Source organism: Schistosoma mansoni, chromosome 1, assembly GCF_000237925.1.
Source record: "Schistosoma mansoni strain Puerto Rico chromosome 1, complete genome".
In the NCBI taxonomy this organism is placed as follows: Eukaryota; Metazoa; Platyhelminthes; class Trematoda; order Strigeidida; family Schistosomatidae; genus Schistosoma; species Schistosoma mansoni.
In genome coordinates this window covers 49,090,973-49,117,313 of record NC_031495.1, presented here as the reverse complement: position 1 = coordinate 49,117,313, position 26,341 = coordinate 49,090,973, and the positions used below count along the sequence as shown (strand labels likewise).

The window sequence follows — 26,341 nt, the reverse complement described above, 5'->3', positions numbered from 1 at the left end:
TTAAACATATCAAAATTCTCCCTAAACATCCTCAATCGAATGGTCAGGTTCAAAAATTCGTGAGTACATTTAAAAGGACACCTATCAAAGTGCATGGGGAAGGTAGAGTCGAAGAAATACTGCAAACGTTTTCACTAAACTTTCATTTAATACCCAATCGTCCAGTTAATAATTAATTTTCCTTACTGAAAGTCACGTTTGGAAAAAAGATTAGAATATATCGAGATTATCTTCTAGACTATTTGTAAGCTGAACAGAAAAATAGCGGATCGATAAAACAAATTGTGCGGAGCGTTACCTAAAAAATCCACAGCTGGACAACTAGTGATGATATGTGATTTGCATAGTCCAAACCCAACATAGATACTGAAGATTATTGCAGCCAGGCGAGGACAAGTTATTTATGAGGTCAAAGTGTGGAGTATGATATAGAAACAACATGCTAACCATTTAAAATATGTCAAACGAGGATGTGTAGGAAAGATCACCAGAAACTTCCCTATGACGATGGACATGTTAGCTGATTTGAGTATTAATATAATAAGCTAACCAAGTGTTGTATCCCGAAGAGAATTGTGAATAGTAACTTTTGAGGACTATTTATGGACCAATGTAATACGTATATTTCCTATTGTATAATTGCTAAGTAACTTAACCATTCATATTCATGTTCCTCTTATTATAAGCTTTATTTTGACGTATGAACTATTACTATACGATTTACCATTCTTGTGTTATCCCTAGTCTATTAATTACTGTTCCCCCTATTCACAGCCACATTTGGCTAAATATTGTACAAATGTTATTTTCTATTTTATGGTACGATGTGGTCTATTTGGTTGGTATATAAACCCAGTATGTTTGAGAATAAGGATTTATATTACAGAGGCTGCTATTGGTGTTCTGGACTTAACTGGCTGGGCTAGGGAGGAAGCAGGACTGATAAGTACTCAAGACTGCTCACACGGCTTTTGTGTATCGTTGGGCGATCAATAAGTTCACTGCTCTCCAATTCTCTGATTGGCGGTCTTATAACGTTCATATATTAACAGGGCACGCTCGCACTCACACGATATAACAACTGGGAACGGACACGTTATAACACCAAGGATGTCTCAGAAAAAATTAATGCCACCCTCAATAGATGACAGGTTAGAATGAGGGTAAAAGCAGCAAAACCAAGACGTTATCTTTTCATAAAATCTTTGATTATTCGTCTAATTCATGTCAAAATGTGTAGATTTCACTGTTGATGTTCGCATGACTATCGTGATCCATTGTTGGAAGGTTTACATGACGTTGCTCGAAATCGTTGATATTGGCACAAATGCATTTCCCAAATATTTCAGTCTAGGTATTATTGTATACTTCTGCATAGAAGCTTCCAACTTATTTATCAGTTTATTTATATAGGACTCTAATTCTCCTCCACCTCAATTATCTACAGTTCTCAGCCGTAGATATTCTTCATCATTCAGTATTTCTTAATAAAATAAATACAATAATAGTATATATTCAACATGAATTATATATTTTAAGGTGTGTCGTTATTAAAATTTTATAAACAATATACAACTATTATCATAGCTGTCACTGTAATTACAGAAAAGATACAAGTTATTAATAATAGATATTTAGCAATTCTACCTGATATTTCCACATAACGTGTTCCTTGTACTTGTAAAATTTTCAATTTTTGTATTTCTTGGGATAAATTTATTTTATTTAACATCTGCATTTCATCTGAACAAGGTTTTACATCACAGAATTCCATATGTAAATAACCTAAACCACCGCTACATGTCTCACCTAAACAATCACGTGTACGTATACGCTTTCGATGATTATAAAGTCCACAATTTGGTGAACATTCAGACCATGGTGACCATTGACCCCATTGTCCACGAGTCAATTCACAATATTTTCCATATGTTCCTTCAGGACAAATACAATAAGTTTCCTGGAATTGAGTAATAATACAAAAAATAAATATTTGTAATTTTCATCTACTGAAGTCAACTAAAGTTAAAAGTGATAAATTGTTAGTAAATGCGTCAATTCTCAAAAATTTAACCAGAATCAACCTTAAACAGAATTTACTTGAAGTTGTTTTTATGAATTTGATGAACAGTATGTAAAGTCGTCTCCAGCCCATTGTGATCGGTATCCATAGTAGTCAAGTTTCGGACAATGTCGAATAATTCCCTACACATGTCGACACATTTCACGCCGTCATCCCCGGTCGAAGCTGTAATAAACTTTCTAAACGTTTTCTTCACAAATGTTAGAGATGGCTTAGAGAATTATTGAGGTAACCGTGATTAATTCTTTTTTGGTTTATATACTTAATTAATCGGATCCGGTTTTGAATTGCATAGCCAAAGGCAAATGTAATACAATCGAATATTCTTTTTTATTTGTTTATTATTGATTATTGATATAATTTTACATTTTTAGTTACTGAAACATTCAGTTCACGAATCCCACTCAATTCCCACGCATACACAGAATCCAGAGTCAGTGAACACGACTGGGGATGAAACTACTCAAGCTAGTTTGAAGCGGGTTAAAACAAATGACCCCATTTTATTTAGGATTTAAATTCACAAGTTAAATACCAAACATTCAATTGAAACTTATTATTCTACAACGGGTGCACTTATTCGAAGAATAAAAGAGATGAATATTCTATACATTGGAAAATAGTAAAATTACCCGATAGTAAGTTTCGTAACACTGAAGGTTTCCTTTAATCTACATTATCACTTATCATAATACTGATCTTAAGTATCCAAACACATGAATGGAGCATATATATATATTCATCACTTTAATGTTTGTTGAAAGTGGTAACTGAGCCTTCGCTATCCGTACTTAAGCTGTTCACTTGAATTATTTTGCCTGCCCAACTAAGTATGTGACTTTAAAGCAAAATAACCAAGTGATTAGCAAAATAATCTATGAAAAATAAATAACGTTTTTATTTTCTTACTTGTCCATCTTTTGAACTAACACAATCACCATGAATGCATATTGTACTGGCACATCGATCTTTAATTTGTAAACAGTTTGGTAAAGGATAAGATGGATCACTGGTAAATGATCCTGGACACCTGGAAAGACAGTTATGACTTAGTACTTTAGTGTGTATGAATATAAATTCATCATATAAGGAATCCAATGTAGTATGAGACGACTTAACGTACGCAATTGTGATTGTTCAGGTTCTGAGTATTTTATAAGAACAGTGTACTGATGATGTTGGCGTGAACTTACTTCGAAAATTTCGCCCATAAGCAATTAAGCCTGGAAAGAACCAACTATACACCGACATCATAGTTAACCGAACAAAAAACGTTTTAATATTATGTAGCGCACCATCATCTGATTGGTATACATTTTACTGTTACAGTTAAATATATATTAGTATAGAGTTATAATGAGAAACTAATTTAAAAGAAATACTTCCTTCTACTTGTCTTTCTCGAAATGGAAATTTTTGCTTTGCTGAAAATTTTTGTCGATGACTTATGTTTTTTGAAACCATAATGTCGTAGGTACATCTACTCTGTCAACTTTTAGATCCCGAGTTACTTTATGACTTTTATTCATCTTGTATTATAGGAACTTGAGGTAATGTGGAAGTCTGCCAGGTTCTACATTTCTTATAGCTGACTATACTGTCTCAAACAATACACATAAATAAAAATATTGCATTATAATTGATGTGAACCGCAAAACAAGAAGCCTTAACAAATTACGGAAGCTATTTTTGGGGACGTTAATTCATTTAATTCAAAGCTTGTAAAACTGTAACATTTACTTTTGCCCCTAGCCTATTCTACAGATCATAAGCTTTCGTTTGATGTATAATTCATTGCCATAGCATTTTCTGTTGTAAAGCTATTGTCATTTAGACGTAATCTTTTGTACCCTATTTTCTACTATAATCCCCCAGTTTTGGACATAATTGTATTTTCCTAATTATTGTACGTTGTGGTCAGCCTATTCATCTATTTATTCATGTAACCTTTCACCCTAATCTGAATTGGGAATTCGAGTGCTAGATCGGGGTGGGAATAAAGTGATTAGCGTTCCAGCTGTCTTTGTCTTCTCTCTCTCGCGTGCTTGCCAGCCAATCAGGGATAGAATAGTTTTCGTCTCTCTACCCCCACTTCGAACTCACGCATATTAGCCTCGAAGGTTAAGCCAGTCAGCCTACCGGGTCAAGGTCTTAATCGACATTACACAGGTCATACTCGGCACAAAGTGGGTAGAAAGATTCAAGGACGTAACAATAATTAATACATGAACATAAACTAGGTTAGTCCATTACCGAAGGATGAATGACGATATTGTTTTAGTTTCTTACGTCATATTTGTCACCGGAGATTTTGAAAACAAAGACATTGATATCAGTCAGTGTTAGTTGTTGTTCATTATGGCACTAAATAAAGACTCATTTCAAAATAATAATAACCCTTTTCTTACAAACATTGACTTCTGATTGTGATCTTTATTAGTCTTTAAATTTTTTAACTAAGTTGTTTATCTTATTCTAAGAAAAAAGTATTGTAAATCATAAAAGGCATTGATTTGAATGTCTTTTTGTTACTTTGTTGAGATGGGAGATTAAACTGAAATAAAGTTCGAATCTTGAATAGCTCTATAAGCATCAAGAAACTATTCATACATCAGCAAACGATGTAATACAAACTGTGTTTGCTTTTTTTCGAATTAATGACAAAAGTTATGTAAAATTTATGAAGTAATCAACAATTAATCAAGGGACTTTGAATAAACACAGAAACTGATATCGCTTCAATACCTAACTAACTTTCTAAGGGATCAGAGAAACTACCTTTAAGAAATAATTGATTCGATGATTAAAGTAGGTGATCTGATGATCTACTCATAGGACTGTCCACCGAATCCCAATCGATTAGTTATTAGAATTATAAACACGGATGGGATACACAAATTGAGAATTAGAGTGGTCACATAGGTATATAATATTCAACCAAATTAGTATGGCTTATACGAATATTCCTCAATATTAGAAGGAATGGTTTGACAAAAATTTGGCACCCAGTATGGCTATAAAGCAATCAACATACAATAAGATATTTATCAAGGATCGAAGCCGAGGTCACAATGTAACCAATGACTCCTCATTTTTACCTGTCGTAGAGATATCTGATTTTATCCTTCAACTAAAGAATTAGAAAAAAATCATAATGGAAAATCGGGGATGCTCGAATAACGAATTATATTACCAAGAACTTTGATTTTCATGTGGAAATATCTTATTCGGCAGCATTAATTGTTTTAAAGCCCATTAATATATATTTCCTCATGCATAAGGAGATATATAATATATGTCTACTAAGTCCTAAAAATGATATAATCATATTTTGGAAATGACTTGGCACGGCATGAATAAACGTTGCTGATACTATGCTCTCCCAAACATTGTACCCGAAATATAAACAAAGAAAAATACAATAATGGTCGGAAGTAACTGTGTATATAATCGTAGACGAACGTGAAGCTATTGGGTTAGCTGTCTACAGGATCAGAAAAAATCTTAAGAATAGCATGTTGGCAAGTGAACAGAATATTTGACTGAACGTTTTCAGATATTTAAATCCGTTAAGACTAAAGTTATCAGCGATCATGAATCTCTATTGAAGGATTCATTTCCGGAAGTTACAGGTACCATTCTTCCCAAAACTTTGTTATGCTGTGTTGTGAACTACAAAATTGTTTAATTCATGACAAAATATAGCTGTAAAAAACTGTCACAATTGAGTTATAATTTTAGTCCACTCAGTCGTAAAATTACATTCTTTGTTTGCTATATATCCACAATCTTTGAGTTTGACTTTGGTTGTCTTTTTATATATACTGTGAAAATGTAAGTTTTCAGTTAGATTACGTATCGTTGAAGTGTCCTAAATAGTCAACAGTAAAACTACTCCCTACATAAATAAACAAAAACCTATGAATTTGATTGAACTAACTGGCAATGATAAGTGTTTGTCCCTAAAGTTCCTTTGCATATACCACCATTTGCAACGTTACATGCCATATTTCCTCCCATATGAACATAGAAAGCCAGTTCCACACATGGATCACGTTGGTGGTCACAGTTTAAACCCATATGAGTGGGCTAAAAAAGAAAACATTTTAAGATTCGAGAATATGGGTTTTTAATACAAATACAAAATAATTGGTGGGAAGTTAAATACTGAATTATATATTATATCATATGGTATTATAAATATGAATTCAGCAGTTCATTTATTATCATTATTCAACATCATCTGAGATGTTACGCTTATGATTAGACCAACGGTCATACTATTTGCATACAGTCGAGATTCTTTCAATACGAATTCGATGGTATGACAGCTGACACAACACTTCGACTATAATCCCAACCCCAAAAAGACTGAAGTGCAGCTAGAACTATCCTTTATGAACAAAAAACTAGATAACGCAAGTTGTGATATTACCACTGTGATGAATTTTTAATGTCCAAAAGATATTCTATGGTATGACCTACAAACAAAAAGGTACCTTAGCTATAGAATCCGCCATTGGTCCAATACCAACGAATTATTTTATAGCCTGTTTGGAAAAGAATCAATTAAAGTCGTTTATCGACGGCTTCCCCCTGTATAAAAGAAACGTGGGGGATGAATTTTCTATGGATGATAAAAAGTGACATGAATCAAAGTCTGCAGATTTTCAACAATGCCCACCTTACAATAAAACGTACTCTAAAAGTGGAAGACAGACTAAACGTCATCTTCCTTGTTGTTAAAATGACAAACCTGACAGACTCCTAAGATCTGTTTACCTTCATGCAACAACCAGATCCCAAGCTTCTATACTTGGGTCACTGTTCATATAGAAATATATCTTAAGTCACAAGAATCTGAGGAATTTTCTTCCTGTGATGCTATCAATGACGAGTTAACTCTCCTGAGAAAAATGCTGACCGAAAGTGAATATCCACCAACATTCATTGGTAAGAATTTAAGTTCCAAACCAACCTCAACGACAGAGAGAAAACTTTACATGGACTTCGATTTCAAGAGTATCTTAACTGATGACAAATTAAAGAGAAGAATAACAAATCTCCTCAAGAGAACTTTCTTCCTATAAACTTTGTGATCAGTGTTTTGTATTCTACCTAAGCTCAACAGTAAACTTAGATTTCGCATCTAGAAGCTCCAGTATACATTGATTAGTTCACCACCTGCTGTAGAGTTGGGTATGTCGGTCGTTAAATGGGTATGCTATCCAGGACAGTTTGAGTAAATTATCCTGAAAGTTTGAAAGTAGGCATCAGTAGATCTGTAAGAAGCTAATTACTTGGATACTTTGTCAACATCGGTTTATTTAACCGAAACAAACTCATTTATTCATAGAAACCTGACATGGTTAGTGAAATTTCAGCTTTTTTGCATTCCTAAAGCTCACCCATACTGAAACTGTGTATAAAGTGTGTACTGCTTAGTAACAACTCTTCAGAATGAATACCTGATTTTTTCAGCAGGACAGAGTAAATAATAGTATCGAATGGCTCAGGAGTTATACGGATATCTACAAATAACCATCCATGATAGTTGCATTATACTGGAGCTGGAATAAAATTTGAAAATGAAAATCGCTGAGTTGAAACTTAATGACTGGAAAAAGTGAAATGGAGGCCATAATTTTTAGACATCGTTTCCTTAATTCCAAATAATACATTGAGTGCTCTCTAAATAGGAGATGAAATAGATATTCATTAATTTACATATTCCATGAATGTTTCACATGATGTTAATTTGTGAAAGAAAAATAATTCTGAATTTACATTAAATTTTATCTTAATATCCAAGTTAATAGATTTGTAAGCTCTAAAGAATAAATAATTAGTACGAAAGTTTATAATCATGTGATTTAGTTGTATTTCATTAATGTGATCATATTTACTAACGTACTTTTATATAAAATGTGATTCTCTCCCATTTTTTGATTTATGATTTAACTAAATGTTCGAACTAATTACATCTCCCATTCTTTTTCATTATTATGATGAATAGAAATATGCGAAAATTTATTTTATCGTACTAATGATAATTTAAAATCCCTAAGTGCTTGCGCGCGAGACTGATAAGTCCTGGGTTCGAATCTCGTGAGGCGGGATCGTGGATGCGCACTGATGAGGAGTCCCATAATAGGACGAAACGGCCGTCCAGTGCTTCCAGGTTTTCCATAGTAGTCTAGCTTCAATTGATTCATGATCTCAATTATATAAAATTACTAAAATCTCCACAAAACCCCCTTCTGATAAAAAAACATAAGTCAAAATACAATGAACTGTATGGAAATGTAGATTAGAAAGGAAATCCAATTTAATTTGTGCCTGATTTTGGAATAAGGGACAGTAACCAAACTACTAAGTAAAATATATATCCTAGTTTTTGTCAATTAAATCAATAGTGACCTTTCTTTGGCGGTGAATTAATTTATTGTTTTTTTTAACAAAACGTTTGTCAATAAATCACAATCACATGGAACATAAACTTTGAATCTATGTCCACTAAAATGAAATTAGAATTTATTCTATTTTTAGACATCATTTCCAGTTAGAGATTAATAAATAAGATTTTACAACATAGATTGTTTAGTTATCCATGCATCATAGTTAATAGTGGTGGCCTAAAAAGTAAATGATTGATTAAATGGGACAACACTACACATTCACATAAAGTGTGCCCATAGCTATTTGTTCTAAAATCTAAATTTCCAAATCTTAAAAAAATTTTATATATAGTTGAAACCATCAGTCAATTGAAGCTAGACCACCGTAGAAAACCTGGAAGCATTGGACGGCCGTTTCGTCCTATTGTGGGATTTCCCAGCAGTGCGCATCCACAATTAAAAAAGTGTATTAATGACAATTGACACAATGTATTTCATATTTGTATATTAAGTGATTCATTTAAATGTTTTTTTTAAAACATGTATTTATTTTATGAATACCAAGCACCTCTACAGGATACCTTTGAAAGTATGATATTTCCAGCTAATTTTATCATTCACCAGCTTTAATTTCATGTGTTTCTGTTAATATATATAGTTTATGATGGATATTTCACAATAACTCAAAATTATCTGAATTTATTCATTTATTATTTCTCGTAATGTTCATAACAAACAAACAAGATTTTAATAGAACTAGACCACCATGGAAAACCTGAAAGCACTGGACGGCCGTTTCGTCCTAGTATGGGACGCCTCAGCAGTGCTTGTCTACAACCCTGCACGTGAGATTTTGTTATAACGTGCGAGTGCCCCGTTTGATATATGAACGTGCTGATTGCCGCCAATGAGAGAAGAGCGAATTTATTGATCGGAGCAATGATACATAAAATCGTATGATCAGTCTTGAGTACTACTCGGTCCTACTATCAGCCCAGCCCAGCCAGTTAAGTCCAGAACACAAATAACAGCCTCTGCAATATGAATCATTATTCACAAACATATTAGGTTTATATACAAATCAAACAGACCACATCGTATCAAAAAATAGAAAATAACATTTATACAATAATTGGCCAAATGTGGCTGTTAATAGGGGGAAAGCAATCAATAAAGTGATGATAACTCAAGGATCGTATGATAATAGGTCAAACGTCAAAATAAAGCAGATGATACAACAATTATACAATAAGAAATATACATATAACATTGGTCCATAAATAGTTCTCAAAAGTTATCATTCATAATTCACCAGGGGATATAACAGATTTGAACCTAGAAACCTTCGATCTCACGCGCGAACGCTTAACCTCTAGACCACTGGGCCAGCATCCAACGGTGTTAACGTCTAACTTCAACCAATCCACGAAATTGCGTGAGACCGAAGGTCCTGGGTTCGAATCCCGCAAGCGGGGTCGTGTATACGCACTGTTGAGGAGTCCCATACTAAAACGGAACGGCTGTCCAGTGCTTTCAGGTTTTCCATGGTAGTCTAGCTTTAGTTTTCTCATGAATTCAACTACTAAATTACTACAATCTCCATAAAACCCCTTTCTGATAAAAATACGTTTTTAAAAATAAAATAAACTACTAAATGCTTATATAAGTAGATCAAAGTGCAGTACATAAATCTGATATGATTATTGACAGGTGATAGGAAGTTGTGAAACGATTTGATCATCAAAACGGTATTGTATATCTTACGAACTTGTTCATCGAGAAATAAACGCGTAATTTACCGTGATGTTCACGAGTAAGTATGTTGAGACCCACGATACGCCTTGGTGAAGAATGCCATCTTACAGGGAACGTATTTGAATAAATACTTTTGACTATACAGTATCACAGTTAGATTCTCTTCAACACTTACGATTTTAAAAAGTTATAAATGTTCACTTTTTTCCTTTCAAGTAGTAAAATGAGAAGTTAACATAATTCCTTACTGTGTAGTAATCATCATTGACTTTAAAGGGAAGCTTCACATGAAACAAACAAACAAATTTACGAAAAATGTAACAGTCTATAAAATTGCGATGTAATGATTTCACTATTCTATTAAATTCACATTACACATGAATACATTATTGTAATTTCACTTTTACATTGCGATAACTTTATTGACCTTTAAGTAACATGGATTTTTCTTTATAAATAGGTAACTTGGACTTCAGATATCTCTCAGGATAGAAGCCAATGGAGATCCTACTGTAATTTTCTTTTACTTTCTTCATACAAGTGAGAGTAAATTCTCTAACTAAAAGAATCTTTTCTGGTTGTATTTTTAACTAAACTGCTTCCCCAATCATCATCATCATCATTATTATTTTACTATTATTTCACTCTCATACACTAATTTCCATTCATTTATGTTCCTTTTTTAAAATTATACTCATTTTCCTTTCTCTATCTCTTCACAACCCCATTTTTATTATGTGGTTCATATACATTTCAGTGCCCGTTTGTACTATTGTTTATGTGTTCAATTATTAGTAGTAATAACTTACGCGACAAACACAGAAATACCTGTCTTCTATAATATCACATTTCCTGGTTCCAACTTTGCTACAATACTTGTCACATAGATCGATTGCTTCGCAATACCCTAAACACATGAAAAACTAATGTTTAGTCATTTAGCTTATAAGATTTAAGAAAAAAATACTTTACTTAGATACTTGATCAATTGAAGCTTTTTAAAATTAGTAGCATTAAGGATTAAAAGAGAAATTAATGAAAAATTTCGTTTACATAGTTCACTTTGTCATCTTGAAGAAAATAAATACAAAGATTTGATCTGTATAACACGAAATCATGGTATTCTACTGAAATCTTTGTTCATGTTCTCAAGAAATATCAATAAATTACCTTTCATAATAGTTATGCAGATACAAAAAGTGTTTTCTAACTGTTCCAAACAGAGTATATTATTTCATGTTTCCACACAGTAGAACAAATACAGAAATAATGATGAACATATAATTTACCAGTCCATGTTGGAAAATATCCCTTGAGTGAAGTAATTTTTACAAATGACTCATCCTGATAGTAATCAGTGCTTATCCATAATTAGCTATGAGATAAATCACTCGAAGTTTTGGTGTAAAGTAACATTGTCAGGTAAAAAAACAACTTGCTTGCCGATAGAATTAGATAATGGTCGCACTTTATTTTAAAATGCCTGAAAGATGAAAATGTCAACCATATGATTGACATTTTGCCACGAAGGGAGAGACTTGAATATCTGAGAAACATATCAAGTGGAAGCTAGAGATTGAAATGAAATTGTCACTGAAAAACTAATCTCTTATAAATTGCATTCACTCAATAAATGAACGAAAAAAATGCTGGATATTGCACACATATTGAACAGTAAGAGGTAAATGTGTTACAAAGTCATAGACACTTCTCGATAATACAGTAAACTGCATTCCCCCTATGTCTCAGTAGCTTCACTCTCATAAGTTTGAATGTAACTAATCAGTATAAAGTGTAGTGTATTTATTACGAGCATCTTATTTATATATATTTACATATTTAGAAAGTATATAGTTTATTTTATGAAACGCAGTTAATTTTTTTGTATGTATTCCAAAAGCAGAGTGCATGTAGATGGTCCTGATATACTAATTCCACAGATCTTCTAAATCATTTCTATAAATATTCATAACTAGAAAATGTTTTCTAATCATTAAAAACAAAATATTTCATCAGACTGGAAATCGGACATCCAGTGCTTGTAAAATAAATTAGATAGGTCCTTCAACTTTTTAAAACAACATTTTCACTAAAATATCATATCTTGCCGATTGTAAGCAGAACTATAATCATTAAACAGCATTCCATTTTTTTTTCAGTATATGTTTAGTTCAGATTTGACAAATATGACACTGATATTTCAAAAAAAGTTAGTCGACATACTTTTAACTCTTAACTAAAACTAAGGTATGTCAGGCATTTCTAGTTATAAGATGCTAAGAGAGATCAGCAAATATTTTCTCGATAATATCCTTAGAACATTAGATGTAAAATCATTTCCGCTTTGAAAACACATGAGAATAGTTAGCTGCATTCAATAAAAATGTTTTTCATCAAGCATATATTTGACAAGAAAATCTATGATTAGATAGAAAGTTAAGTCAACCAAAGATGAAAGTCTATATTTTATTGACAAAAAGGGTTGTGAATACGACCAAATTTGATAGTTTTACTGACTGACTTTAGTCAGACAACTACCAAAAATAAGAAAGGAATGAAGAGATCTTTTATCCTGGAAGTGCACATCCATGACCCTTCGATCCTCAAGAGTTGAATTCAGCATTTTAAGGTCATATGGAAAGTGTTTAACCCTCAAACCATTGAGACGGTATCCACTGGTTTATGTTTTACTCTTTGAACTTTGTATCAAATCAATATTTTCAATGAACAGCTTAACGAGTAATTTACATGTATGTGAAGGATATATTATAATCTAAATAGAGATCGTATTCATAAGGAGGATAATTTATTATGTGCGTGAGTTTCAATAATAGTTTATCTAATTCACATAGATATATAAACCTAATGGATCGTTATCCACAAAACAATGAAGTAGTTTTTTCAATCAAATTTCTCTGTATTTTTAAAAGCTGGTAATCTGCTTGAGTAAATAACTAATCCTTAGTATAATAGCTTGTTAACCCGGTATTACCTTCTAATATACATAGGTTAATGAATATCCAAATGTGAATCAAAGGAATAGATTAATCACTCCTCCCATGGATGGGTTTATGATTTCTGAGTTTGAAAATAAACACATTAGTCAGCTACTTACAATCATATAATGAGAGTATACCACGAAAGTTAAATATTCCCATTATTATGAAGTTTTATAGAAACATCAACTGTCAATTTGAAGTTATAGAAAAGTTATTATAATTTAGGCACAAATACTCAATCATTAAATGTTATCCAAACTTCTGTTGTCTGTTACTCTTATTTAATGGGATTTAAAATCTTGAAGAATTCATATGTATTGTCCGAAGTTTTTCATAAACAGACAAGAAAAAGAATATTTGAGACCATATCCTTATATATTACATCTGCACTTTGTCATTTTGAAGTGGAAAAATACTTCTCTGTTTTTTTTCAAATCACTAATAGTATTTTGAACAAATGGTTGTTAAAAAGACACCGACTGTGACCTAGTTATATAGAACTTAGTTATCGATAAAAAGCTATAATGTCTGAAATCTAAAGAAATATATAAAGTTAATGCATCCGTACTGATGTGCCACAAGGTTCGCCAGATTAGGTTTTAGGATTCAGTTATGAATGGGAATTCCTGATTTCTTGTCGATTTAATTCATCATAGATAACCAATGTAAGCCATTCTGTAACGTTTCCAAACATTCTTGAAACAGTTTTTAATGTTGGAAAGATAGTCACTCAGCAGCACTATCTTTACAATATTATACATCGATTTTCGCCCAACGAATTTTTTTGAAACAAGAGATTAAAAAGAACCTTTGAAAGTAGGCAACATTGAAATAAACTGTTTATACAGATGGTTTATAAAGAATCTAAGAGAGCTTTCAACAGAAGGTGACTTGCAAAATGACGATAGAATACTAGGAGGAACTGGGGACACTTTAGTGGGACTTATTTACGATCTAACACAAGATTAAATCCAGGATCTTTTATTGCAGTTTAGTCTGATATGTGATTCCACTTCTAGAAAAAATTGTCATATCTTTATCACAGAAAATACAAAATGTACCAATCTAAAACTCAAGTACTGGAGGTTTCATTCTTACTGGTTCTTCACATAGATAAGTTTAATTCATATGAACAACTACACCTTATCCCTGTATAATAGTATGGGAAACATAAAACGAACTCACAAAACTAAATTGCAAAGTTTTTTTGATTGAGAATTATCAATTTAACATCAAAATTAAAATGTATTCTCGTCGTACTTTGATGAAGTTTCAGCGACAACGACTGTCAAATGCACTCAAATTCATATCTACTAGCTCATAAGTAAATTCATATTCCAACATTATAGGTAGTAGAGAATTGAAACGATTACTCAAAGGTTTCCCGAACTTTATACTCCTTAATACAACTTATTTACCTGTAAATCGCTCATGTAGCAGTGTTTGTCATTGAAGTGCACAACAAAGATGTACATTAACCTTGTACAAACTCTCTACTCGAACACTACTGGTTGATTCAGAGGAACTTTCATTGGTATTGATAACTTCGATTGTGTTTGCTAGGGTCATTTTCTTCCTCCATTCTTATTCAACTTTGACATATTTATTCTTCAAAATATAACATTCTGATTCTGAATTTGATTTCCTACCAGGAAGATAAAAGAACTTACTTCGTCTTGCAATATCTTAAATTACAAATATCAATTCATACTATAGTTACACAACAAACAATTACAATACTGATTAGATTATGTAAAAACCCGGTCAAATACCAAAGATCAATCGATACTATTATTGTACTATACATACTGCTCTATCCATTTCAATTATCCTCATGATTTATTGTAAAATCATTTAAATAAACAAACATTTTCTTATTACCTTTATATCCTTTAACTTGTTTCCATTGATAACCATTACGACATTCACATTTATAATTATTTTCCAAATATCCAGTTCTTATACATTTATTTGATATTGTATTCATTACTTCATGGCATGGATTCATTAAACATGGATTTGGACAAAAACCATATGGTAATTGATAATCTTTATCATATTGTTTAGATTGAAATGTTATACATAATAAATATATAAATATAATACTCCATTCATCAATTGTTTTAGGTAAATCATTTTGATCGATTATTGTTTCTGGCTTAAAATGTAACCATAAATTAGTATTATTAATAATGAATAAAAAATATAATCTCCATGAATGCATTAATAAAATATACTTTAATTGACTAGAGGGAATATATTCCTTTGATAATAATAATAATGATTTCTTATATACCTTTTTAATATAATTTATATTAGTATAATTCATTATATGAATATTATGTAAATAATCTGTATTATTATTATTGATTATATTCCCATCATTAATTGTTATCGGTTTATTGATTATTAATTTATAATAATAATCGACAAAATTTGTTAAATTAATAAAAATTTGATGATTAATATATAAATTATTTAAATTTTTTATTAAAAAATTTTCTTTTATACCATTATATTGTTGCCTACGTGATTGTATATGTATCATATCATTAAATGGTATAAAATATGATAATAATATATTGATTTTATTAGTTGAACGATCTAATGTTAATAAATTTAATCTTGATAATTCATTTGAATTTGTAGCATGTATTAAGTTAAATATACTTAAGTAGTATAATAAGTAGTAATAAATGATTTTATACATAACTTGTAAATGGAGACTGCTACATTCACACATGATATATATATATATATATTTCAAATGTTTTCGGATTGATTAAGTATAATCTAATCAATACATTTGTGTTAGTAAATCGCTTATAATTTACATATACATATATAGCAGTCTATTGTTGGTATTAATAAGTGAATGTATTACTTGCTATGGTTTTTAGTGCTTTTTTTCCCTCTTAACTGCTGTTTATTTATTTTTGATCTATAATGTTCACAAATGTTTTAAACCTTTCTACTACCTTTCATTTAAATAGAAGAACATCATTGTTTATTATATCGAAAAGAAAATTTATCATTTTTAATTTTCATTATGACCTGAATATCATTAAACGAAGAAAATGAAACCTCTACCATCAGAAGGGGGTTTTGTGGAGATTATTAGTAATTTTATATAGTTGAGATCATGAATCAATTGAAGCTAGACCACCATGGAAAACCTGAATGCACTAGACGGCCGTTTCGTCCTATTGTGGGATTCCTCAGCAGTGCGCATTCACGATCCTAAAGTCTCCACAAAACCCCCTTCTGATAATGATCATATGCTCACTAGTGACTGGCTCCATGAGGTAATTCCTGGAGTTCTTGTGAGAAGTAGTGACCAGTGAAGCCAATCCATGTCGGGTAGAGACAGGTATCTACCTCAGTACAATGGAAGATGGTCGCGCAATTTCGTGGATTGGTTGAGGTTAGACATTAACACCGTTGGATGCCGACCGGCTCAGTGGTCTATCGGTTATGTGCTCTGGCGCAAGACCGGTAGGTCCTGGGTTCGAGTCTCGCAAGACGGGATCGTGGATGCGCACTTCTGAGGAGTCCCACAATAGGACGAAACAGCCGTCTAGTGCTTTCAGGTTTTCCACAGTGGTGTAGCTTCACTTGACTCATGGTCTCAACTATATAAAACCTCTACTAATAATAATCTACATATTCGAACAAGTTAGTGGTTATTGTAAGTCAGCAGTTTGGTGGATAACTCTTTGTTTTTGAAGCAACAGCTACTGAGATTGAATTTCAATGGTGACATTCAATATTGGGATACAAGGAAATCTAAATAATGAGTCTTAAATTAGACGAAACTCGTGTTCTAGATCACATTCCTAGCCTTAACACAAAAATAGACTGCAACTTACATGTTCAGGAAATATCACATGCTCAAGATGAAAATATATGTGCTGACACAGATTGATAAAATACGGTCGCAAATATCAGCAATAGGAAGAAACAAACCTTTACAAATATTACTATACTTGACCTTATTAATCGTATCATTATTTAGAAAATAGCTTGAAACTAAGTATAAGCATCTCAAAAATGACATATAACTTTGAACTGTCATTATTATCAATATTATTGTTACCATTATTATGACTATATTACTATCGCTACCGTAATTTCTATCAACACTTCTATAGTTCGTCCACCAAACTAGCAACATTTTATACATGTTCCTCGTGACTGATTACATTATGATCAACATCACCTTTCCTGTCACTGCGTCAATTCAATCTGTATGATAATTGCATTAAATGAAGGAGCAAAGCATGAAAGTCAAACGTTAAATAGTATATTTTTCAAATGAAGCAGGAATACGACCACGTGACCGGCCGACATCTCTAGGAAAGCGAAAAGAACAACCTTCAAGCAGACTCTCCACGGAAAGTATATTCTCACGTATTCCATTAATAAAGCGGAATGTGATATATTGGGATTAAAAAGCAAAATTACATCCTTTTACTCATTGTGATGTTTTATTCAAGGTACTATATTCTTATATTAAATTAACATGAACTATGCTCAACATGACACTCAGCATATGACTTGTTATAACTCTAAGTATTTTTCATATATCTGATTTCATCCTAAATTAATAATCAAAATAGGTATACAACCAATATATAAATGTGTATTTTTGACTAGGGTCATCGTCGTGTTTTGGAGTTAATAAACCTTCAGTTGTACCAGTTTTAGTGTTCTTACTTTTGCGTTGTGGGAATGGCAGTGGTTCCTCGTTTTACAAGTATAAGAGATCAGCAATTCCGACATAACAATCAGCGACGACCAGATGTAACAATTGGCGACGCATGTTTCACTCATAATCATATCGTACAACATCTAATTTCTAGAAATTGATGCACATGGAATGAAGTGAATTCATGCCTTAAAGTGTTAGTCGTTCTCGTTGTATTCAGTTTAAGGTTAAGAATTAAGTTGTACGGAATCTCAAACTTCAAGTAATGTCATAGGATTACTTTCATGTAAAATATGAATTCTTGACAGAGTAACTGATGATTAAACACATATCATCACTTGTAACTACTAAATTCTTAGTGTTCATTTTAATATCTATGATATAATCTCAATTCTTTATCTTGATAAATTTAGTCCATTACTTTCAAATATTTTACTTAAAATTTATTGATTTCAATTGAAACCCTCAAAAGTATTCTATAATAATAGCTTACCAAAACGTTTGTCACTTAGTCTAAGTTCATATTTTAAATAATAAAGTAAATAACAGTTTCATTGGTCACATCCAGGTTAAATAAACAACCTATTTAGTTTATCAGTAAAACAAAAGTATCCATCTCTTTGATATTACTATTCATAAATTCTATAAACCTAAATTTATGATTTGTAAAATCTTCAACTGATGATACACTAATATTTCATCATTATAATCATAATATTTAAGGCCAACCAGGTCTGTTGTGAGATAGTAACTCACTGAAGACAATAGTGGATGTGTCGCTCAATTTCGTCGATCGGTTGAAGTTAGATATTAACGCCGTTGGATGCCGGCAGGCTCAGTGGTATAGTGGTTAAGTGCTCGCGCGCGAGACTGATAGGTCGTGGGTTCGAATCTCGTGAGGCGGGATCGTGGATGCGCACTGATGAGGAGTCCCATAATAGGACGAAACGGCCGTCCAGTGCTTTCAGGTTTTCCATGGTGATCTAGTTTCAATCGACTCACGATCTCAACTATATAAGATTTCCATTTTGTTAATAGATGGAATTTTCTAAATATCTTAATCTCAACAGTTTAAAAATCCACATAGAATATTCACAAAGAATTTTCTAAAGTGCACAATTGTTTTTGTAATAACTACATCATTAGGTACTACAATTATAAGTTTATAATGATTGTGATATTTTACAAAGGTTAAAAGTAGGGTATTTATTAATGAACTTGGCAATGTTATATGTTAAAATTAGTGGACATTTGTATCTGTTACGACACAAAATTGTGTCATTTTTAAATTAAAAAGTTCATCAATTAATAAAAGCCAGAATAATTTGATTTATTACAAAGAAATAAAGACTAATAAATGGAAGGAATAGAAAGAACGATAAAACCATAGCAGAGGAATTTGTATTTTTGAAGAAAAAGTGAAGTTTATATGAAGTTCTGAAATCAATAATCAGAATAATACTAAGATATGTCAATAAAGGTAGCAAAAACAATTACATTTGATTAAGTTGTATGTACATTAGCCAAATTAGGTCATTCTATAGTTAGTATCATTTCAGATTAATTGGCCCTAAGGTTGGCCCAAGGTTAAAGAATGGGTTGAATTTTTTTTTTCTTTTTTATTCATAGCTCCGCGTTTTAATCCAAATGACAATTGCTTCTACTTTTTGAAGGACTTTGATTCTAGCAACCTTTGGCAGAAAATTACTAATCAGATAAACTAATGAGAAAGATTGATTTATACCGACACTTTCATCAGTTAATTCAACAATTTACATTTTACTGTCGATATATGAATGAAATGTCCATTCACTTTAAAGACAGTATATTACAATAAGAGATTCTTAGGCAGTTTATCAAGATACATCCAGCCATTACGTGTGCATTTGAAAAGGAAGAAATTGAAGGTAGGATAACCTTTTTGGAAGTTCTATTAACGAAAAGAGCTAGTAGATCCATAAGAAGTCATTCAAACAGGAAACGTACCGGGACAGGGTGAACAGAATCGTCATCATATACCTCAAAATAAAATGAACTACCATATTTTTTACAGAAACATTGTTTTGTTAATAAAAGACCAATCCACAGGAGAAATTCAAAATAAATTTCCCTACGGGTGTGTGAGAAGATTTATAATAAATACACAAACTACACTTATATGAAAAGTAAGGACATAAGTATGGTGATGAAGAAGCACATTCACCTGTTTGCCCATAGACATATGAGGAATGACACAATTTTCTGTTATGAATAATAGCATTCTATCATTTCTTTCGTGTAGTGTTGTATTTATGTACTAGATCAGAATGCTCTTGTCTTCCTACATATAACATACACATACAGATGTACGATTATGCGAATAGAATTTCGATCAAGTATGATATATCAAAACTAATTCTAAGAATAGAGAAATACATCTACCTTTTTCAGTTCTTTTGCTAGAAATTTTCAATTAATGTAAAATTTTATTTATAATACAATGAATGTGACATTTCTGCCGTCCTTCATGTTTTACATTTCCTAATCAATTAACTAGATTACTGTGTTTTCTGTTAAATTTTCTAGGTAAACATGCACATGGGAATCTCGATATCGATACCTTTATTTCGTATGCGAACACGGCTTGTGTATTTATGGTAAGTGCGCTCACACACTCGTAGGGTTAGGATACAATTATCTCATGTCAGTGTGTGTGTAGTATTGTAACTAATTATATTATTATTTCCAACTGGAATAAGATATTTGTCATATTTTTGGTATTGTTTGTTTGAATCATCCCATTGATGCCAGATTAATGGGATATATGAATGAATTTTATCAATTAAACTTCACCCTATTGCACAAGCTGGTGGCTATCTGGACTCAATAGCTTAATGGATAATGTGACGGCGTTCGAAATGAACGGTACTGGGTTGGAGTCCCTGAGTGAACACCTACTCTGTGATGCAGGTACATCCAGCTGACGGGTCCCAGATGAGATGAAACGCGAATACTAGATTCCACTGCTAGCCACATCCATCCATTTCAGCTTATAATTGACTTTGTTTACTTAAACTTTTATTTAATTGATCTTCATCAATTATTTATATAAAATGCCTTGACAAGTATTTGTGTGACCAGATTATTTGAAATGTATAGCTAAAATACATCAAATTCGTTTTCAGATCAACTCTGTCTCTCCATTGTTCTATCAGAATGACATGATATGTGACTAACAGGGTTACATCATAAATCGATTAAAACTAAAATTCGTATTATCATTGAGCCATAACTGAATGGTGTGAAAATAACTTATTAGGTTGTCAGGTTTTGTTCTGATGTCAGGAAAATAACTCTGAAATTACTGTTCAAATAGATTATCCTGTTCAAGAACATTACAAACCTCCACCCAAATCACACACAATCTGTTTCAAATGACTAGTTATAACAATGTTAATACAATCCATGTAGATTTATATTATAGTAAAGCAAAACAAGAATAAATTCAATCTTTTAAAAAAATGTTTATTAATTGAAATTAAGCATTATGGATAGATTAACCAAATGAACATTATTAATGATTGTTGTCGTGGTGATGACAAGAATGCTGGTATAGTCTTAGCAGTGATAATGCACATGGTCACCCCCATCTTTCGTGTATTAATTACCAATCCATTTTGGAAAAAACAACTAGAGTCTATGCATATCTCTTTCATACATTCGCAGAAAAATGATATGATAAGCAAAAAATTTCCGTTTTACATAGTAAAATAATGTAACCATTAAAGGATGAACGATTGCATGCGAAAATGTTAATTGTGTATAAATAAATAAATAAACTTCATAATAAACAGGATAACTACCTTCTCATCTCATTTTTGGAAAAAGTAGTAAAGAAGAAACACTGAAGACATAATGCATAAACTGAAGAAAAAATATATATATAGAAAGGACCAGAGAAAAAGTTAACTAATAAATAAAACTAGTTTTGGATCATTTTTAGAATGGAAAACACTGGACAAATTTTTCTTCGGGAAAAAAAGCATGTCAATTTCATGATTGACAGTCATTATTGATTAGATGTAGAAAAAAAATTAATTGTAATGACAAAATGATGCAGAAATAATATTTGAATAAAAGCAAATAAAATATTAAAGAATCAGTTGTTCCAATTTCCCTACAAAAAAAACTACACATTTGTTGTGTGATGTAACACATTATTGTGTCACTAACAAAAACATTTTATTTATAAAGAACACATTTTATTTTGTCTCTTTCTCTCACTCTCCACCCATCCTACGCACACACAAAATGTTCATGATGAATTAAGTTTTTTCCCTACACAACTTAAACTGTGCATAATAATGGCGCTTCAACGACAAGTGTTGTTCCAATTAACTGAGCAGTAACTGAAAATGGATCTACTGTTTCTGGAACTTCAAATGATTGAGTGAATTCTGCAGTGGAAGTTGATTTTGCATCAGTTTTCTTTTGACAACCAGTTATAACTATACGATTAGAATCCATACGAACGCATAATTCATCAGCTTTATAAATTGGATCTACAGTGACTTCAAGATGTAGTTTTCTTCCATTGATGCCATCTTTCATTATTGTTGGTTCAGAACAACCTAGATGAAATTCCAAAAGATAACCATATTATTTTCCACCCATAGATTTCCATATGAAACAATTATTCAATAAATTCAATTAAAGATTATTCAGATGTTAATAAATATTACTACAGATCAGTATATGAATGTTACTTGAAGGTCTAAATATCTAGACATTGTCAAAGAGCTAAATTAACTGATCATATACTGTACTCATGTATATAACTCATTTTTATGAAATTTTCACCAATACATATAAAAAATACCAACTGATTCCATCGTATCACTAATGTTTATGTCATTGTAATGATGTAGTGAACTGTAATAATATTTTACCGATGCATATTTGTATCAGATTTATATGTTGTTTACAACTGACTTTGTACATATTCTTTCCTTTCATAATAGATCTGATAAGTAAATATCGGGACAAAATTACCAATGTAAATTAACGTAACATTGGTAAAAATTTTGTTTCCAGGACAATGTGTTTTCTTTTTTTTTTTTAAAAAAAACCACAACGTCAACCTCATTATTAATAAATAGATGGAAAGAAAAATCCAAAAAAATTGGTGAAAACTATTTTTTCGTTTTCATCTTAGAGTAAACATTTTAAAAAAAATCGAATTAAAGTATTAAAATAAGAATATTTGATTTTATACATGAAATAATTAATAGAAGTGTAAATAAATCAATAAATCTATAATTTTGATAGTTGAGGTCATGAATCGATTGAAGTTAGACTATCATGGAAAGCCTGGAAGCACTGGATGGCCGTTTCGTCCCATTGTGGGACTCCTCATCAGTGCTCATCCACGATCCCGCCTCACGAGATTCAAACCCTGGACCTATCAGTTTCGCGCGCGAGCGCTTAACCACTATACCACTGAGCCGGCCGGCATCCAATGGTGTTAATGTCTAACTTCACTCGATTCATGAAATTGAATGACACATCCACCATTATCTTCAGTGAGTTACTATCTCACAGCAGACCTGGTTGAACTCCACTGGTCATTGCTTCTCACTAGGAATCCAGGAAATACCTCATGGAGCCATAATTTATTTCAATTTAAATAAATATCTAATTAAGTTTCATCAAAAAGAAATCAATATTCCTGTGTACTTACATCATTTAAATATCTATTTATTAAAATTAAAATACATTTTGTTTAAAAATAATTTCATTGAAAATTAAAAAAACACATTAATTTAAATATTTTTTTCTTAGAGGTGTGTGTACATTATTCTATTTAAACAAATTTTCAACTGAATAACGAATAATTTTGAAGAGTTACTAAGGAGAGAAAAATACATTTTAGAAAAAAAGACAATGTTATATATATATATATATATATATAGAGAGAGAGAGAGAGAGGTGATCTTATGTAAATGTATTTCGGTAAATAAAGTGTGATTAATAATATTTTTTCATTTTGTTTAACGATTTTAACAATGAAAAGGAGAAAAAGAAGAAAAATAGAGATTAATGAATGAATTTGTATGTGTGTATTTTGTTTATACAGATATTTATAACTAATTTACATTTTAATAAATTCAATAAATGAATTAATCAATAAATTGATTTTTTTTTCTTCAAATCAATTCATTTAAACAAATAAACATGTGCACAAATATTTTTTTTAAAAAAAAGATGTAAACCAAATTCATGTTGGATGAAGATAACCACCCTTTTGTTATTTTTTTTCTTTTTTTTAAAGTAAATCATGAATAGTGATACATGGATATATTGGTTGGAGACAACGAAGTTAACAAAGTGGAAGAAGAAAGTTAGGACTGACTGGTTTGGATATTAATGGATTTCAATAATAATAATAATAATAATAATAGGTAAAGTTGGAGAATTCTCTTCATGTATTTATGGTAAGGGATTTATCAATGGAAAGTAAAAACGTAATGCTTTTTTATTTACTTTATTGATAAATGATGTTAAATAATGAATCTTAGTTGAGTAGTTGGTATTAGCAAAACGTTATACTATCGAGTTTCTTAAGTATTCATACTTGTCTTTTTTTTAATTTTGCATGAAAATATTGTTGAGTGCACTTGAACAGAAACTGAATTAAACGGTTGACATACATAAACACACAACAAAATGTGAAGTGAGAAATGTAAAGTAAACTGAATGAATCCAATAACTTATCTTTTAGGGCTTTGGAAAATTTAAGTTGACTGTAAATTACTAATCTCAAGGTTTATGCTAGTGATAAAATGAAATGTTACAGTTATGAGTCTCGATTTCTGAAAAGTAGGAATTAACATGCAGATTTATTTTCAATTAGATCGTCATCAGGCTTTACTCTAATATACAGGAATATTTATACGAAAATGTTAAACCAATCAAGGAAAATTGAGTCAATGATCACAATGAAATAGAATACGCCACCTGAATTCTGTGATAGTAGACATAGAATCAACCAATTAGATACTGATGTACAGTTTATTTTCACCAACAACTGACTTGATTCCTACCTCATTGGAGGACCTAGCTAGGTTTAAGACCACTTTAGTTGATAGCTGCCAACAATACAAAAATAGTAAGGGTATCACAAAGCACCTACTAACCAAGCAGCATCGAGACTCTTTAACAAAATTAAGAAAGGATGAAACCTTGATCACAAGCAAACCTGATAAGGGAGGAGGCATAGTACTGATGAACAAAACGTATTACAATGAAAAAATGGAAGCAATGCTTAGTGATCCTAGCAAATTTCAAGAAGTTACCAGTAATTATGACAATAAAAAGTGGAAAAACAGTAGGCGAATTCTCTTAAGGATCTAAAGAAAAAAGGAATACTTACGACAGAGACTCATGATTCCATTTAACGCATTGAATCTTATACACCACGACAGTACAGTTTGCCTAAAGTTCATAAACCAGGGCTTCCTCTGCGCCCAGTTCTAGATATGTACAATTCTCCTTACCACAAAATTGCAAAATGGCTAGTGGGAATTTTGGAGCCGTTGCACAAATCAGTTGTTAGATTGAATGTAAACATGTTTTCGATTTCACTTCCAAAGTAGAAAATATGAATGTTAGCATGAAAAATATGTTCTTTGTTTATCAACGTACCACTTATTTAGACTATTGAGTTTATATGCAAGCAAATATCAGAAAAACAAATCAACATTGGACTGACTTAAGGAACTACTATTAAGATGTACGCTATGTCGGGCGTACTACTAGGCGACTTAACCAACGAATGAGTGAACATCTGCCAGCATGGTTTGGGAAGGGCCAGATAAAAACAGTTCTATCTTGGCAAATCTAGTTAATCGTGGTCATAATGTAGATAAATTGGAATCATTTCGAATGAGCCATCGTATACCTCCATCATTTCCGAACGGCGTCCGTTCCCGTCTCCTTCATATAGCTGAAGCCATAGGAGTTCGTACATTTCGCCTCAATTTATGTGTACGTAAGAAATTTGTGCCCCCCCTATCCCTTCCATTCCCGGATATCCCTTCCACTCCCGGATATAACTTAACAAATGACATAATTATTATTATTTAATTCTGTTATTATTAGTATTATTTTCACATCCGTTATTTATTTGTAATTTTCCGCCTCTTTGCGTTTGTATTCTTCACTATCTAATTATTTACATACTTCTTATTACGTAATGATTATTCTACCCAAGTTTAACCTTCTATTTCCAATGTTTAACGATTGATAAGACTTTTGTTATCGTAATTTAATATTCCTACTACTATCAGTACACCTGTCTTCCCACTACCAACTTGTACTTTTAACTATTGTGCGTGGTGGCGTATTCTATTTCATTGTG

General features: G+C 31.6%; 2 protein-coding genes across 2 annotated transcripts in view; both read right to left on the bottom strand.

The window, feature by feature from the left end:
* Window positions 1-1,558: 1,558 nt before the first annotated feature.
* Smp_049280 (hypothetical protein) lies at window positions 1,559-15,243 on the bottom strand (the record flags this gene model as incomplete). Its single annotated transcript, XM_018794692.1, has 5 exons — window positions 1,559-1,960; window positions 2,993-3,113; window positions 6,024-6,173; window positions 11,065-11,143; window positions 15,117-15,243. The coding sequence occupies 5 exons, from the start codon at window positions 15,241-15,243 to the stop codon at window positions 1,559-1,561; spliced, it is 879 nt and encodes a 292-aa protein (XP_018649079.1).
* Window positions 15,244-21,425: 6,182 nt separating this feature from the next.
* Window positions 21,426-26,341, bottom strand: part of Smp_049270 (putative heat shock protein) — a 36,734-nt gene continuing 31,818 nt past the window's right edge. The window contains exon 5 of the mRNA XM_018794691.1: window positions 21,426-22,553. Within this exon, the coding sequence (XP_018649078.1) occupies window positions 22,270-22,553 (284 nt within the window). The 3' untranslated portion in view covers window positions 21,426-22,269. The remainder of the gene's footprint in view (window positions 22,554-26,341) is intronic.